The sequence below is a fragment of the Leopardus geoffroyi genome, chromosome D2 (assembly GCF_018350155.1).
Source record: "Leopardus geoffroyi isolate Oge1 chromosome D2, O.geoffroyi_Oge1_pat1.0, whole genome shotgun sequence".
Lineage (NCBI taxonomy): Eukaryota > Metazoa > Chordata > Mammalia > Carnivora > Felidae > Leopardus > Leopardus geoffroyi.
This window is the reverse complement of record NC_059334.1, coordinates 20783952-20801579: the sequence shown is the minus strand read 5'-3', so window position 1 is coordinate 20801579 and position 17628 is coordinate 20783952. Positions and strand designations below refer to the sequence as shown.

General features: G+C 36.5%; 1 protein-coding gene across 1 annotated transcript in view; it reads right to left on the bottom strand.

The window, feature by feature from the left end:
- Nucleotides 1-17628, bottom strand: part of BICC1 (BicC family RNA binding protein 1) — a 287220-nt gene that overhangs the window by 163462 nt on the left and 106130 nt on the right. Inside the window, exon 2 of the mRNA XM_045437456.1 lies at nt 16214-16260. Coding sequence (XP_045293412.1) covers nt 16214-16260 — 47 coding nt within the window. The remainder of the gene's footprint in view (nt 1-16213; nt 16261-17628) is intronic.

The following is a 17628-nucleotide window of genomic DNA, read 5'->3' as shown; positions in this document are numbered from 1 at the left end:
TTCAATCAGAAAAAAAATTAATTAAAAAATAAAAATTACATAAAAGACATTCTTCATTCCCATTTCCTCATATCCATCCCTTTATCTTCCTGCCTGTCTCATACCTCCCCAAAGTTCTCAGGCCTTCTTCCCCTTACAGATACTATTCAAGTGGCTTCCTCCAGCCACCACAACACTAAGTTACCTGACCCCCATCTAGTCAATTGTGCCTGTACTAATTTAATTGTCAGTTACAACATCCAGACCTATAGATTCCCAATAAGTACTGCCACTCACAGTCAACAACTAATAGAAGCTACTGTCTTAGCATGTCCCTGCAGAGGTATAAAAGTGTTTTGCATTCCATATTCACTAAAAGCCTACACACCAGTAATGATACATGCCTCCCACTACCCATCCCAGCAGGTCAATGGGCTATAGAATGGGGAGTTCATAAATAGTCTTCAAAGGACTCTCCCTGCCTCAGAGCAAAGGGCCATGAAGCCACAAGCTAAAAGCAGAGCCTGTGTGAGGAAGGTAGACAATGCACATCAGAACCAAGATGGCAGATGCTTGTGGCTGAGACATGAAATGTTCCTTGAGCCACAGAGAGAACTGGCAGCTCCTGAATCAAGCTGCTTGGATTTTCTTTTTATCCTCTTATGCCAAGTAAAACTAAAAGAGTTTTGGATCCAGAATCAAAGTTCAGCATGCCCTGATAATTCTTTATTGATAGCAAACCTTATCCAGCCACAGCCTATCATTCCCTGACAATTTTCATTTTCATAACAAAGGAATAACAGTATTTCTAACAGTAATGAACTATCCTATTGCATGAGAACTGAACACCATCAACACCACCACAAGAAAAAAATGAAAGAAAAAAAAAACTCCACTAAGGGAAGAAAACATTTACTGTAAAATGTAAAAAATATAAACATGTTTCAATAAACAAATGAAATCTTTTCTCAACATAAGAATCCAGAAAGTAGTATCCCCAAATAAAAGTTATAATCATTCAGTTCTAAACTAAGAAGAGTTGCCAACAGTATTATGGTTTTTTTTCCAAGCAACTAAAATCATGGAGTCCCATCCCAAAATGATAAAACCCTGCAGCCTTTCCTTAAGCACTGACATGGAAGGGTCTCTCTGAAAAATCACATAATCTCTCACCCAATGCTTTTCAATTTCAAATTATTTGAAACTGTTCAATTTAAACTTATTTTAACATCAAATCTATGAGGAATTGTCCCCATTTTGTAAGTAGGAGAATGGAATCTCAAATGACAAATGACTTGCCCAAGTCATTCAACAGATCTCATGGCTCCTGGTTTAGTGTTCTTTTTAATACTGATCTCTCTTAGTTGTTTCACTTGCTGACTGCTTCAAAAGGAAGCATGGCATGGCATCGAATCAGGGTAAAGAAAAAGGGATAAAGAGGAGAAGGTATGAAGAAATATACAATATAAGCACCTCTGGAACATTCAAATTTTAAAGACTGTCTATCATCTCAGACAAGTGCTCCCTAAGAACCTCCAAAGCATCTTTTTTTGTGTATGTTGGCAGAGTGGGGAATAAGACAGCTCTAGCTCTTATTGCTTTGATCTGTTTTAAATATCAATATTTAATTTACTGTGTTTTTCCACTAACAACAAAGACATGAGATTTTTATTTTTCCTGATGATCACAAAGATTTTTAAAAGATGTGACTTGTCAGTGTAACTAAAAAGAAAAACAAAAACAAAAAGAAAAGAAAGATGGTGAATTGAGTTTCCTCCCACGCTTCAACAATCAGACAGTTATAAGACTTGGACAAATTGCTTAAATTCTCTAGGCCTTTCCTCATTTGTATGCTAAACTAGGAAATCTCTATGGTCCCTTTCAGTCCTACAATTTCATTCATGATTCTAAGAAGTTACTCAGCTCCAACCATGCACACAAAGTAATGTGTTAGGCCCCAAAATACTTGAGTCTCTCATCAGAAACTAGTTGGACTATTAGTATACCAACTCAAGAAACAGGACAACAGGTAAGCAAATTAACTTCTCAATAAAATCCAAAGTGATGCAGATATATAAATACAACACGTAAACAAATGAAAACTGTCAATGTGCGATGGGCCAGTCCAGAGGATGCCACAAAATGGCGGGACTTTTAGCTATACAACTGGAAAGGTCAGAGATCAAGATGAGAAAATGACTTTCTAAGTGGGTGATATTTTGATCTATAGCCATTACAGTCAAGAATGATCATGGCTTGGGGGTGCCTGGGCGGCTTAGCCAGTTAAGCTGCCAGCTTCGGCTCAGGTCATGATCTCACAGTTCATGGGTTGGAGCCCTGCATCAGGCTCCAGCTTGGAGCCTGGAGTCTGCTTTGGATTCTGTGTCTCCCTCTCTCTCTGCTCCTCCCCTGCTCATGCTCTGTCTCTCTCCTTCAAAAATAAATAAAAACATTAAAAAAATTTTTTTTAAAGAATGATCATGGCTTGGGGATGCCAAGAGCTGATATCAACCAGTTAAAATTATGAAACTGGAATGGTTTGAGGAGCAATGGGAGACAAAATTAAATAAGTAGGAAAGAACCAAATATAATTAATATTCAGTGCCAAAGGTGGAAAGCTAGCTTTATCTGGGAGGCAATGGAGAAATGTTAAAGAAATTCAGAGCACAGATATAAAATGATAACAGTTGTGTTTTAGAAAAGAATCACATACTCTGAAATGATTTACACTCTCATCCTGCCATGAGGCCCACTGAGCAAAAATATTTTTTACTAAAAGTGAAAATATACTTAAAAAATATTTTTTAAAAAGTATAAACTATATCACGTCCAGTCCCAAAACACATCTTGGTTTAAAAAAAAAAGAAAACAAAAGAAACAAAAGGAATTTCCAAATGATTCACAGATTGCTGAATTCTGTAGACTAGATTTTCCCAAAAAAGTTTTTCATCAAATGATATTGTGAAGTGCTGCATATAAGAGATTTACCTAACAAATTCACAAAATGCAAATAACTAGCATATTAGAGGCTATAAGCAGTCTCAAAGGAAAGAATCTTTTTAACTGTCTATGACAGCATTCCTCAAAACTTATCATGGAACTTTTAAAAATATGATACTTATTAACATAATGCAGAACTAGTGTTTCACAGTACACCCTCTTGGAAATAATACCAATAAATAACAGTCCTAGGAGAATGATACTCAACAGAAAATGAAATCTATTAGTAACTGACACAAACACACACAAAACATACAATTACTTCCCTTTTATCAGCATTAGAGAACAACATGAATTTATAATTTCTGTTTGCACTTGTCATTCTCCACATCACTGGTTCCCAACTTTGGCTGTATATTAAAGTCGCTGGCAGCTTAAAAAAAAAATTACTAATGCCCTAGCTTTACTTACAGAACAATTAAGTCAGAATCTCTAAGTTTGAACATCAAGAGTTTTTAAAAGGTCCTCAGGCAAACACACACCAAGGACAGATAAGAACACTGCTATAGATTCAGTTTACCAACACTAAAATGGCTCAGAGTTTGGGAAATGAGAATAGGAACAAGAATTCCAGTTAATTCAACTAGAAAATCTATTCCTGAAAAACTGAGTATTGGCTATATTTATTCTGCATATGATACTGGATCTCAAATATTCTTGGCTTTCTCTTCTATTTGTTCATCATTATGTTGGTGGTTTCATGCTAATACTACAGAATGATAAATTGATAGTCAAAGATTTCTTTAAGGGTGTCTTTAATTTTATACAAATAGAATCAAATTTTCTATTGTTTGCCAAACTTGAACTGTTGGTCTCAGAAGTTTTAGTTTGATTTCCATAAAACACAGCCAGAATTAAACTGCAAAACCAAAACTTTTAACTGTCTTCCTGAAAAATACATTTTTAAAAAAATACGTATCAAAGAAGGTTCAGGACTTACTTAAATGATGCTATTTGTTTTATAGCCATCATTCCAAACTTAGAAATTTTATCACCCAAAATGCAATGAAGGCATTACAGTAGTCAAAACTTCATAGTTTCAAAGCATAGTTAAAAACTCATCTTCCTGGGAATGCATTTATCATCCAGGAAAGTAGTGGGAAGAAGAAAGTAATAACACGTCACTAAACCCAGCACTTACAAAGAAGTCAAAAGTTGCAAAACAATTTATATTGCAAAATGTGTAGTTATCTTTTTAAATTTCATCATCTTTCAGTAGACAATGAATACAGATAACAGGATCTCCTAAATTTAATCTGAATTTCAAATCCTTCTACTCACCCTCTCAACCTTTCACTTGGATCTGTGCATAACTAACTTAGATGAAATGATGTGATGATATATATATCACTTTCAACTCATTTGATTTCTGGACCATATGTCAGAGAAATGGTCTCCCCATCCTTTGTTTTGCCTTTGCAAAGGCACTTAGTTGGTTCTTTCTGTCAGGAATGACTTTCCATTTTGCTTCCATTAAGACACTGAAGTCATGAAATCACAGGTCTGGAAGACATTTTAACCTAATCTAATCCCTGCTCTCTGTCAGAAATTTTTCCACAAAGTCCTAATCTAATCTTACCCAATATACTCAACATACTCATTTCACCTATCCCTCATATCCTACTCAAACACTTTCTCCTCTAGATTGTGACCTTCTTAAGGACAGAAGCTATATGGCCACCTTTTCCCTCTACAGTCCTGCACATGGACAGTGCCTAGCTCCCAGGGAAGGCAGTAAGTATCTCATGAGTGGCATCCTATTGTAAGGCCAATACACAATCATTCACTCTAGCCCCTTCTTACAAGCATTTCCCCCCTTTGCTTGAAAACCCTTTGAAGGTGGTAATTATTTCTTCTTTAGCAGTCCCATGGACCCTAGAAGACAACAGGAAAGTTTTTAGATTCACAGATTATGAGGTAGCTCATCATATTTTTCATGTATGAGAGGGATACTAAAGTGGAGTGGTACTCAAATGAGAAGAAACACATATCCATGTTCCCAATAAGTACTGAAATACACTATTTCCTCAATTTTGTTAATATCTCCCTCTCAAGGTACTGACTGAAGACAAGAAAACAGGCTCTCCAAACCTGCAAACCTAGGGAATATACAGAGCTTCTCAAACAGCACCCCCTGTTGACTTACAACCATTGTCTTCAAAGATCTCATAGAAAACTTAACAAGAAGTTCTATTTAAGAAAACAACTTCAAACTAAGTTAAACGTTTTCTCATTCACAGGGGATTAAGGTTTCCTAGTAACTCTCAAAGTAAACAGGCACATGGGAATTGAAACTGGGTTTGTTTTTCTTTTTTCCTCTTAAAAAAAGTAATTGATGGTGAAGTCAAGAAAAAACTGAGAAAGCAACACTAAAGGTTCTATAGATTTGCCAATAGTTGGTTTCATCTCTAAATTCCTTCACTCCCCACCTATCATCACTTTAACCATTAAGAAGTAGAAAATTTGAATGACTGACCGATATTCTAGGGTGACCAAAGTACTAAAAGTAGTGAATGCTAAGAAAGAAAACACATATTTATTTACATACTTCTCCTAGCATTCTGATTACATCAAACAAAAGAAAAAAGAAAGGCTATGTAACCTATTTTTTTTTTTACCACTTAAAGTGTAAAGACAGCTCTTTCAAGAAGGAATTTATACCCAAAGAAATAAAAAACTACAAAAGAACTAGTTTAGGATAAGCCACAACTGCTAAACATACAAAGTAAGAGAATAACATTCAGAGGATTTAATAATTTAATTCAAGGATCATGTTACATAAAGAGATGTAAAGTAACAAAAAGTTCTTCTCAACCACAATTAAGAACAGAAAACGTTTCATGCTGTACTAATCCCTCTGCGTGTTGGCTGACTACAATTTCCCACAAATGGTATAATGTTGACTGAAACAATATTAACGTTAATGGCCAAGAAGAAGGAAATCCCACAACAAAATCTTTTTGGAAAACAGGGACAGCACAAGCTTTTTCCACCTAAGATATTAATAGTGGTGACCTTTCCTTGAATAATGCTGGCAACTGACTAGCAAAAAGAAACACCCTAAAGAAGAGTACTATTCATATATAGTACATATATAAAGAGTGTTCATCATACACTGGTGTAGTGTTTTGTTTGTTTTTTTCATGCTTTAAACACACTATGGTATTGCTGCTATATACATAGTTTAGTGACAGGTTTTAAGAAAATTTCCTTATGCCTCATCTAAAGAGCACTGCTCCTTTAAAGATAAATTTTTTAACATTTATTTATTTTTGAGAGAGAGCGACAAAGCACAAGTGGGGGAGAGGCAGCGAGAGAGGGAGACACAGAATCCAAAGCAGGCTCCAAGCTCTGAGCTGTCAGTACAGAGCCCGACACAGGGCTCGAACTCAGGAACCTGAGCTGAAGACGGATGCTTAACCAACTGAGTCATCCAGGCACCCCAAACACAAAATATAATTGGAACCATTCATTGAGGAGTTAAACTACTCTACACACACACACACACACACACACACACACACACACACACCAAATTTTGTTAAGTGTGAATGCCTAAACCTTTTGAAGAGAGGGCAATTGTACAATTATTCAAGTAACTGAATAGCTTTTATGCATTTTAATCCAAATCTTGATTACAAGGCCTCACTATTTCTCAACTACATCAGAAGGGGTGAAGCTACAAGTACACCTACAGATCAAAATCTAAGAAGCAGCACAAACTGCCTGCTCTCTGTAGGGGCTCTCTCACTTCTGGCCTATCTGCTTCTCTCTCTGGCTTTTGTTCCATGTTCCCTTCTGTGGATGGGCTTCTTCTGCTTACTCACAGCTGCTTCTCCCTTATCATTCCAGCTTTTAAATGTCTAACTCAGTCCCCCTGGATTCTCCCTCACCCCGTGCTAACATCATGACCTTTCCCATTCTGTTCCCACTATCACTCTGGGTCTTAGTTTCCCAATTTGTTAGAGATTAATCTCATTAGGTGAGTTTTCAGAGCCCACCACACTGGTCATGGCCATCACTGGATCCCACATCTAGACCCATCAGTGGTGGCTAGATGAGCTGGGAAGCAGAGTAAGGTAGTACAAAACATGGCTTGCTCCTCTTCTTTTCCACGGTAGGCTATGTAGGAAGGCAGGCATGTGATGAAGTACGATTCAGACATACAAACAAGGTTAAGGGTTGAATTCCCAAAGGATAAATTCCAAAAATAATCTACCTTTTCTAAAAGAAAACACAAAATATTAAACACATCAAGAAAAAAGTTGTTCTTAAAAAAAAAGAGTCCCAAAATTCAAAAAAGGGCTGATTCAGGAGATTACAACAAACCATTATTTCAAGTTTTATAATAGCAAAATATCAGAGATTCAAACTTCACAACAACCAACTTAATGTGATTTTGAAATCTGATTAAACAAGGTATAAAAGACTACAAAATCCATGCCATTTATTTTACTGCATTAATTTGCCTCCAGCCTTTTACTTGTCTCCTCTCATGCACTACAACAACCCTAACTCAGAACCCTACCTAGCAAAACTTGTAGCTTGACAGAACTTCTCTCAACTATAGAAGCATATAGCCCACCCAAGAGGGTATGAGAACTGCTGATTTAAAGAAAATCATTGATGTTTTACTAACAGGAGTCAAAAAAAAAAAAAAAAAACAGTCAAACAAAGTTGGAAAAGCACTCTTCAAGTGAGCTGCCACCAACTAGCTGCCTGACCTTGAAAAAAAAAAATCAATCCAAGACTAATCAGAGCACTGTCTAGAAGAAAAAAAATGCCATCACCACATCCAACTTTAAAATGTGCTAATTCTTCTGTGAGCCCATTTTAGGTCAACAAAGTTTAAGCTCTTTATTAAATATCACGGCATTCACTTGAGTCACACTAAATGGCACTACAATGACCCCATCAATTTTATGGACTATAATCCTTCCACTGAGTCCTTTACTCTAGAACAACCTTGAGTCCATAGTGAAGAAAGAAAATCATACAGGAGTTCTGACTAGTGAGTCACTGAAGCCAGGTGAAACCTTTCAGAGAGATGCTTTCTATAGTTCCATATGCTGGCCACCATAATGGCCACATCATCTCCAAGCCAAATGTTAGGTAGAGATAGTAGAGTGAGAGACAGAGCAGTAAGCAATACCTAAGTGGGCCTTGACCTGCCAGTCTGAAATCAAGTATCTTCATTTTATGTCAGCATAAATATTAGCTAGCAGTGAATTGGGGCCAGCCTTTCTTCTTCAATTGGGTGAAGAATAGCAATAAATGCCAATTCTTCATGTCTGTACCAATGCACAGCACCTGAAGATTATATAATCTTTAGCTACTTGAGGATCCTATCAATATCACAGATATTATGGCCTCACTATAACAGTACAGGGTATATCCAAAATGTTGTACCCAGATATCACTGTCAGATTTAAGATGGAACACTGATCCTGTTCCTGAAAGTGAAGAGAATGGTGAGAGGTCTGAAAATTAAGTCATATGATAAATCAGAAACTAAGTATCTTTAGTTGGAAGAAAAGAAGGCATAGAGATGTTGTAAAAAACCATCTTCAAAAAATTTTACACCTCCAAATAGCAAAACAAAAACAAATGAGGAGAGCCTTTCTAAAAAGTTAGCATTCACTAAAAATGATGTGCCATATATATGTATATATATATATATATATATAGTGTACAACTGTTGTGATACAGAAGGAACTTCAGTACTTGATGGGAAGCAGAACCAGATGACATCTCAGACTTCTTTCACCAATACTGTATATGCTATAAACTGACAACAATTCATGCGCAACCTCAAAGTTGCGCAAACCATGAGCAACCTCAAACTTTTAGCAATCATGATTTGTTTTGCTCCATGAGTTGGTAGTGGCTGATCTTGGTTTTAAAAGTATTAGCTGTCCACTGCAGGAAAGTAGAGAGAAAGAATAAAAATGAACCATAATCTCACAGCCAAGATAATCACTGTTAACATTTGGCATAATTCCTGCCCCAATCATTTTTCAAGGAATAAATATATGTAAGAAAATTTGAGTCAAGCTATACCTTTTGTCCTGATTTTTGCATTTATATGATCATTTTCTCAAGTTGTTAAATATTTACCAAAAAAAGCAAGATTTTTTAATGCCTATCTAGAAATATAAAGTTTGTATATAGCATATTAGCATATTTCAAGCATACATTAGGCACTTGGGTTATTTTTAGTTATTACAAATATTATCACAATGAATATCCTTTTAGATTGATCTTCAGACACATCTCCAATGATGCTGTATGTATATACAAGACTGAATTTGTCTTATGCTATCTTAGATATAAAAACAATTTGAATCATATGACAACCAAAGGACATAATTAAATATACACACAGATACAGACTACCACAGCAAAAGCAAGTCTCCTGTGACGAGAACTAATCAAACTTAATCCTTCCTCAAAAACACGTAATGCCACTATCTTGAAAAACTGCTTCTGACCCACACAAATATGCTTATATCCATTTTTTAGTGTAATTCTGGCTTATCTGTATAGTGTGAATATTGTCCTGAAATCTTAGTATCAACCATAAATAAAGAAGTTTGCATCTCAATATTTTAAGAGAAATGCTGACAATTATAGGAATTAAGGACTTTAATCCGTTCAAGGAGAACATTTTACAAAATAATACAAAAGCCTTTTTTTTACACTAAGACCAATAAATCATTTAATTGACCTTTCAATTGTAATTCTACTCCAGGTATGCTGAGTGTCACTATTTAATCCAGAGTCCTGCCTGGTGACCCTTCTTAAACAAACCTCTGTTCATGAATTCAACTGGATTTTCCATATGACCCAATGCTTTGAGTTTGGTTTCAAGAAGAAAGAAGAATATTTTTACTGGAAAAACCTAAACTCTCACCAGCTACTGATTTAAGATTATTATTCACTTAAAAAAAACTGTGGTAGTAATTAGGGCATATTGACTACCATCAACATACATTTTACAGGAATCTTAATGACATTCCCCATTCCATGGTTGCAGAAAGAGGAATAAAAAACAAAATACGGTTTTCATAAAGCAGTTGTATGAAATGGCAGCCAGAAATGAAAGCCAAAATACAATATGATGATGGAAATCTACAGGTAATTATACAGCATGCTACAAATATGGGCCCAACAGCTAAGCTTCTCATGCCAGATAAAACACCAAGGCAGACTTGAGAAGACCAGAAAAATGGATGATGAATAAGTCACTGAGATGGTCCTTTTCTTAATCTTTTCTCACCCACCTTTATCTGCTAGACAGAAGAGAGAGAAAATTATGAGGCATAAAAATAGGATTGATTCTTATCTTTGACAACTTTCAAAAAGATAACCAACCTGCTTTTAGGGGTTGTTCCGTTTTTCTAAGCCTTATACATGGTCAGTTATCCTTAGTTAGCCAGTAATAGGAGAGAACCATGATGACAAATTCTCTCACTGAAACTCACTCTCAAGGCCACTCATAATCTCTGAACATTAGCTTCAAGGCTTAACTGTCCATTAGTAATGACATCCATTAATGATCACCTTTGCATAAGATTAGAACCAACACTGTAACAGCCCTCTCCACATATCTTCAGAACCATGACACCAAATACTCACTGAATACACATCTTTTCATAACATTTGAATTGTGAGCCATATTAAAACATTATCTATAAGATTAGAATTTTAAAATATCCCAATTTTACTTAAATCAAATTTCAAGGGCACCTGGGTGGCTCAGTCAGTTAAGTGTCTGACTCTTGATTTCGGCTCAGGTCATGATCTCAAGGTTTATGGGATGGAGCCCTGTGTCTAGCTCAGCACTAACAGTACAGAGCCTGCTTGGGATTCTCTCTCCCTCTCCCTCCCTCCCTTCCTCCCTCCCTCCCTCTCTCTCTCCCTGCCTCCCTCCCTCTCTCTCTGCCCCTCCCAGCTCCTACATGCACACACTCTCTCTCTCAAAATAAACAAACATTTTAATTAATTAAATTTGATTTAAATTGTTTAAGTATAAAGTCTCAGTGTTAGAGAAAGTATATCATGTGTGACAGTTAATTGAATTCATTTTTAAATAATTAAACCCAAACTTATTTCTATTACCAGAGGAATATGATCTATTCAACATACACAAATAATGACCAGTCGAAAAAGTAGAAGCAATTCTTTAATTTCTGCCTTAGCCCCCGCCCCAGTAAAAAGATTAAAGAATTCCTCATCTAAGATCACCTGAAACACTCATTTGGTAGAGGGAAACAAATACTCCTTCCACAATTTTCCCCCAAAGACAACACTTCCTACTTTCCAGTCTCAAATGACAAAAGTAATCTGTTTGAATTAAAAGGATGAGTTTGAGGGTACTAAAAATACACCACATAAGCCACCAAATAGTATCTTATTTATGTTAGTCTTACTGTTAGCTCTCATGAAAGGCCATAGTTTATGGGTCATTTTTCCAAACTGACACATTTTAAGACTATAAAAATATCCCTACATTAAAAATGTGTGATGTATACTTTGGGGAGAAATAATGTATATAACCTGATGCAATGGAAAAGTTGGCTTTCAATTATGATGCTGACTGGATTTAGTCTTCTTCGGCCATTGGGACTCAGGATTCCTAAATAAAGCATGGTGCTTTGATGAGTCACATTTGCAGCACAATCACTACACTCATCCCCACCTAATACACTGTAACACATTTTCCCCTCCCAGATCTGGCCATAGTTATTTCACAAGAAAAAAAAAGCACTGATTAAAAGGAAACAGGACAGACAGTGAGTAAGCCATGAACAACTGCCCAAAGAGCTGTAAAAATCCTGGCAGAATCATTTCCATGTGTTTCAATTAAAGTTGCCATGAGAGGTGGAAAACGAACTAGAGAGAATATTGATAAAGTTGTATCCATTCCCTCCCTTTTGTAAGTATAGTTAGAGCCAAAGAATAAAAAGTACAATTATTGGAGATCTTGCAAAGTATTCATACAGGAAAACATTTGGAATGTATCCAATGAAAACATTCTGACTTATAATTCCATCAGCCAATCAGAGAATATTTTTGAAAAGCACTTTATATGCATTTTTAATACACACAGAAAAAATGCTAAGGGTTTATAAACAGTAGTTCTCTTTCAAGGATGGGATGACAGATTACATTTTTTTAATCCTTCTTGTGTGTTAATTATAGATTTGTTCTAGACAATTTAGAAATGACTTGTAATAAGGAAAAAAAACAAATTTAGTACAAACGACTAGGTAGTTAAATATACAGAGGAAAATGTGATAAATAACATTTATAGTTTTAGCAATTTTTTTCTAATTATAGTAAATTTTTCTACAGAATGATTTCCTCCATTAAGAAGTGTTTATAGGTTGAATTGTGCCCCACAAAATTTCTTATGTTGAAATCCTAATTCCCAGCACCTCAGAATGTGGCCTTATTTGGAAACAGGGTGACTGCAGATATAATTAGTAAGATGAGATCACTGGGGTGAGCCCTAATCCAATATGACCACTGTCCTTATAAAAAGAGAAAATTTGGATACAGAGACACACACAGGGAGGATGCCCGTGAAGACAAAGGCAGAGATAGAGATAACACATCTACAAGCCAAGGAACACCAAAGATGCCAAGCAACCAACCAAAAGCTCAGGGAGAGGAATGGAAGAGATTCTCCCTCACAGTTTTTGGAAGGAACCAACTTTGTTGACACCTTGATCTTGGACTACTACCTCCTGAGCTGTGAGACAGCCAATTTCTGCTGTTCAAGCCACCCAGGTTGCAGTACACTATTACAGCAGCCCTAACAAACTAACACAAAAGGTTTCAAAGCACACCACAGGAAGACATTACACTTTGACCACACACAAATAGTTTTGTCATAACTATTGGTCTTCTGGTAGATAGTGCTTGCAAAACCAATCCTCCTTCCATATGCTCCTCCTCCCCCCTGTCCATTGCTACATTTAGGGAAGGCTACATAACTAAGTTTTCTCCTTTGGAATATGAGAAGTAACATACACCACATTCAGGCTTTAAGACTGGGCCACACCCCCTTCATACTCTTCCTCTTTCTCCCAGCTCACATCTGAACATGGTACTCACCCAGATCAACCACAAAGATGAGATCCATGCCCTAAGGAGTAGCAGAGCTACTTCTTAGAAGGAATGTGGGTCTTTAACTGACAGCATGGGACAGAGCCACCCATGAAGCAGGAATATGCTCCTTACAATGTCACATGAAAGTAAAGGAAATAACTCTGTTCTTTAAGCCACTAAATTATTGGGGTTCTCTGCAATACCAGGTTAGTCTTTTGCTCTAAGAGAGCATCAGGGGAAATAAAATATTCCTAACACATGCAGTAAAAGAGCTTATAGAAAACCAGGTAAATCTCTGAAACAATAAATGTGACTCTATAGGAGAAATTTGAGTATAAACTGCTACAGCTCCAAATCTGAAACAACGTATGTGATGATCTTAGTAGTCGTTAAGCTACAATTGAAAACCTTTCAGGGAATCTGCCAATCCTTATCCTTAAAGGTTTTTTTCTTAATGATATTTTAAATTTATTTTTAATTTCAAATATTTTCATGAGAATAGATTTAGTATATGATTTTACATATATTTTAATGGTACAACAACAACAACAACAAAGTGACATATAAAAGTCTCATACTCCTCCAATCTCCTCTCTAGGGAAAGCCAGAATAAAGATAGGAAGGTAGCCTTCCAGACTTAGAGGTTATAAAATAATAAGCGTGGTCAAGTTTTAAAGTCAACTCAAGAGAGGTTTTAATTTGGGTTTGTGATACACACCTAGAGTCAAAACCAAAACATATTTTAATAATATGCATATGGAGCCTTCGTATCTGCCTTACTCTGAGAAAAGAAAATTAATTTCCCACAGATGCTAATGACCAGCAATATGGCCTATTTCTTGTTCTTAAATTCTTCCAAAATGCCATTATGTGAAACTGAAATACGTGTGAAACTAGAAGCAAGTTCTTGGAGAACAATTCCATACTTCTCCATTACTTCATTCTACTGTAGATGAACCACAGTGTCTACTTCTGTCTGGTCAAACACTGAAAAGTACTCTTCTGGAATTTGGAGTGTTTGCCTTTTATTAAAGTTACAGGTTTTTCTCCCTAGGGTGTTTATCCAAATCCTGTATGGACACTTATCAGGAAGACACGCTATTGAACTAAAGAAGAAAATGAAGAGATGTAAATTACTCCTATTTAGTTATTCAGGACCTCATTAACCTGTGACCAAGGATGGAATCTATGATTCCAATTCGTGGTTTGGTGGACGCACACATGTTCCTGGATTCAAACATGTGTTTCTATTTAAACTGCTGGAATGTATATATGGCTCCACAAAGAGTGATAAATATTAGCAAATCTTCTAAGAATGAAGGTCCTTTATGACCACATACACCGTATTTTGATTCAGCTTTTAAAATGTCTCAGTCACACAAAGCTCAACAATCTGCTTTTTCCATCTATCCACAAGTTAAAGAACAATGAAATAAAATCCTTCCACAGATCACATCTATCTGCACCTTCTCAGTCAACCCAAGGCAGATCCGTCATTTTTGCTATGTGTCTTCTTTGTTCTTCCTCACAGCAAGCCTGCCTTAGGTAAAAGGCGGGGCAGGGCATTCTGAAATGCTCAGGTACTGATATGTTGGATATTAATCACTAAGAGATAATGCCAAGTAAGGAGCTTCCGGTATAGTACAGAAACTTCAACAGCCTGAGCCTAAAGAAGGGCTGGAAAACTATTTCTGCCAGCACAGCATTTTTAAATTTTAAAAATTTAACTCCCTTTTGAAAAGGGCCCCCCATTCAAATAAGGAACTTCATCATATTATATCTCACCATGAACTATGAATTCCTCAGATGTCATGTGTGCAAGCCAAAGGTCTGAAGTGTGAATGCCACAGGAATCCTTCCACCCCTGTTTAGCCTTCTTACATTGTGTTTCTCTGCCTAGAATGCCTTCCCAAGCCTACCTCTTCTCTTAACTACTACTCATCTCAGGAACTCAAGAAATCCTTTCTCATCTTCTAAAGCCCCAGTCAAGTGTTTAACCCTCTATAGCCCCAGACTCTCCTGCTATTTATATGAATATTGTTAGACACCAGACTAATTTCTTTAAGGCAGAGACTATGCCTTGTTCGTTTTAGTCTCTTTTGTGTGTGGAATAGAGCAAGTGGTAAATAAATACTTTCAGAATGAAGAAATGCCAATACAAGCATCGGCTCTGAAAATATTTGCTTACATATTCCTGGAAGAGAATGCAAAAGTTAGCAAACAAAACATGTAACTCACACAGAGGCAAGAGAATAAAGAGGCCATAAAAGGCCACATCTGGTTACACACAGGTTGATTTTTACAAAGGCTGACGACCCTCCCCAGCGTTATTTAACTTCATCTATACTTGCTGCTTTATTTCACTCCAGGACACCTGTATATTTGTTTCTACATACATGCTTTCTGTATCCCAACAACAAAGACACAAATATAATAAATCCAAATAAATGAAAGAAGAACATGCACTTGAGTCAATTTCTTTGAAAGGACAGACATCTTCCCTTATATAAAGCACTTATTTTAAAACAGAGCTGACTAGAAATAATCAACTGCTATTCATAGTTTCCCATATTCCTTTTTCAGTCAGGTCCATTCTCATTTCCCTTTGTTATATATGACTAGCCAGACTGGCTTCACTGAAACTCAGAACTCTCAGAAGACAGGGACAGATTGAACATGGTTACCAAGAGTGAGCAAGCAGGTCTAAAGGTGCATCTTTTGTCGATTATATTATCCCACCTGTGGTCATGCTTACTGGAAATGAGGAAAGCTGTGAGGGATTCCTCGCCATGTCTCAGGTCAGGTATGTATAGGGGTAAAAAGAAATAGGGGGCAGCAGAGAAAGAATATAATCAGGACAGCCCACGTAGCAGCCTTCATTGCCTCTTTGCCTCCAAGCAAAAATGTCCTTAGATTTGCTCAGGAGGAGCAAGAAGTTAGAATGGTTATGTCCCAAAGAGCATCTCACCCTTTCTTTCCCCTAAACATCTCCAGCTGTCTCATGAAAATCTATTCCCCTTCATATGGAAGGGGAGTTTTTAGGAGTTTTGAGTATAGCCAATGCAACATGCTGATTTCTCCTTAATTATCACCAAGGCAGGAGTACAAAGCAACTTACCTTCTGAAAAAAGTCTTCCCCACTTTTGCCTTTTCCTTCAGCAGCAGCTGTAAATAAAAACATACACATTTAAAATAGTTTCTTTTTCAATCTCTGTATTCAAAAACCTCTCAAGTATCAGGTATGAGAATACAAAAGTAAGCAAGATGCTATTCTTGCTCAGTGACTGCCACAACAGGCTTCATTTCTGATGCAAAGCTGGTAAAAAACAAAACACTAATCCAATCAATTATACATCTTTAGATAATTTCACACTTTTTTTTTTTTTTTTTTTTTTGGTCTGGAAGATTCAGGTCTCTCTTTTCACACATTGATGATTATAATCTCATCCTTTCATAGTTAAGGAACTACATGAAGAAATGCAACTACCAATATAACCAACTATAGTGTTCATAGCACTTCCTTTTTGTTCTATGCTTTGCAAAGACTATATAATCTACTTGGGTTTCAGCTGGCATCGTACTACTTCAATTCACACTTTAATTCACATTTATAAGATAAAGACAAAACAACATGAGGATTAAATAGTAATAGTGAAGGTCACAGACAACAATAAAACTTCATGGGAGATTAATTAAAAGGTCATTACATTGAACAAATTGTTTTTATATGTAAATGGTAGCCTATAAATACATGAGAAACCCAGTTTTCTACATTCGAAAGTCTTACAACTCTGTGAACCTTTTTTTTTAAGTTTATTTATTTTAAGAGAGAGAGTGTGTGCGTGAACAGGGGAGGGGCAGAGAGAGAAGAGAGAGAGAATTCCAAGCAGGTTCTGTGCTGTCAGTGCAGAGCTGGATGTGGGGCTCAATCTCACGAATCGTGAGATCATGACCCGAGCCAAAATCAAGAGTCAGATACTTAACTGACTGAGCCACCCAGGCACCCAATGTGAACCTTTTTTTAAATCTGTAGAGAGGAGTAGGCAATTTGACTAAAAGGAAAGAGGGACCAAAGAGACAAAAGCGCCTTGCTCACAATAGCCTCAAATTGCATCTTTCAGAAGGCAAACACCAAACGGGTCTCAAATTCAGGTGCAGGGTGGAATAGTGGTTAACTGGAGAAGCCACTGGCCAAGACAAGGAAACAAGCTGGAGCAAGAACTCTTAGGCAATGAAACCTGGAAGACCATGGTACCCCAAACACTTACTGGTCAACACTATCAAGGGGCACTGCATGTACATGCATATACATGCATGTATGTGTGTCCAGGACACTTATAAAATTATTAAAGACTCTTGTGTGTCAACTATACTTCAATTTAAAAAATTATTAATGACCCAAGAAATGTGGCAGGTGATTCTGTTAAGTGGAAGACTCAAAACTCAAATAAATTCCCTCAAAAAAAAATAGCAAGTACTAAAATATACATTTTTTCACCAATTTTAATCTCACAGTTAAAGACACCTTCTACA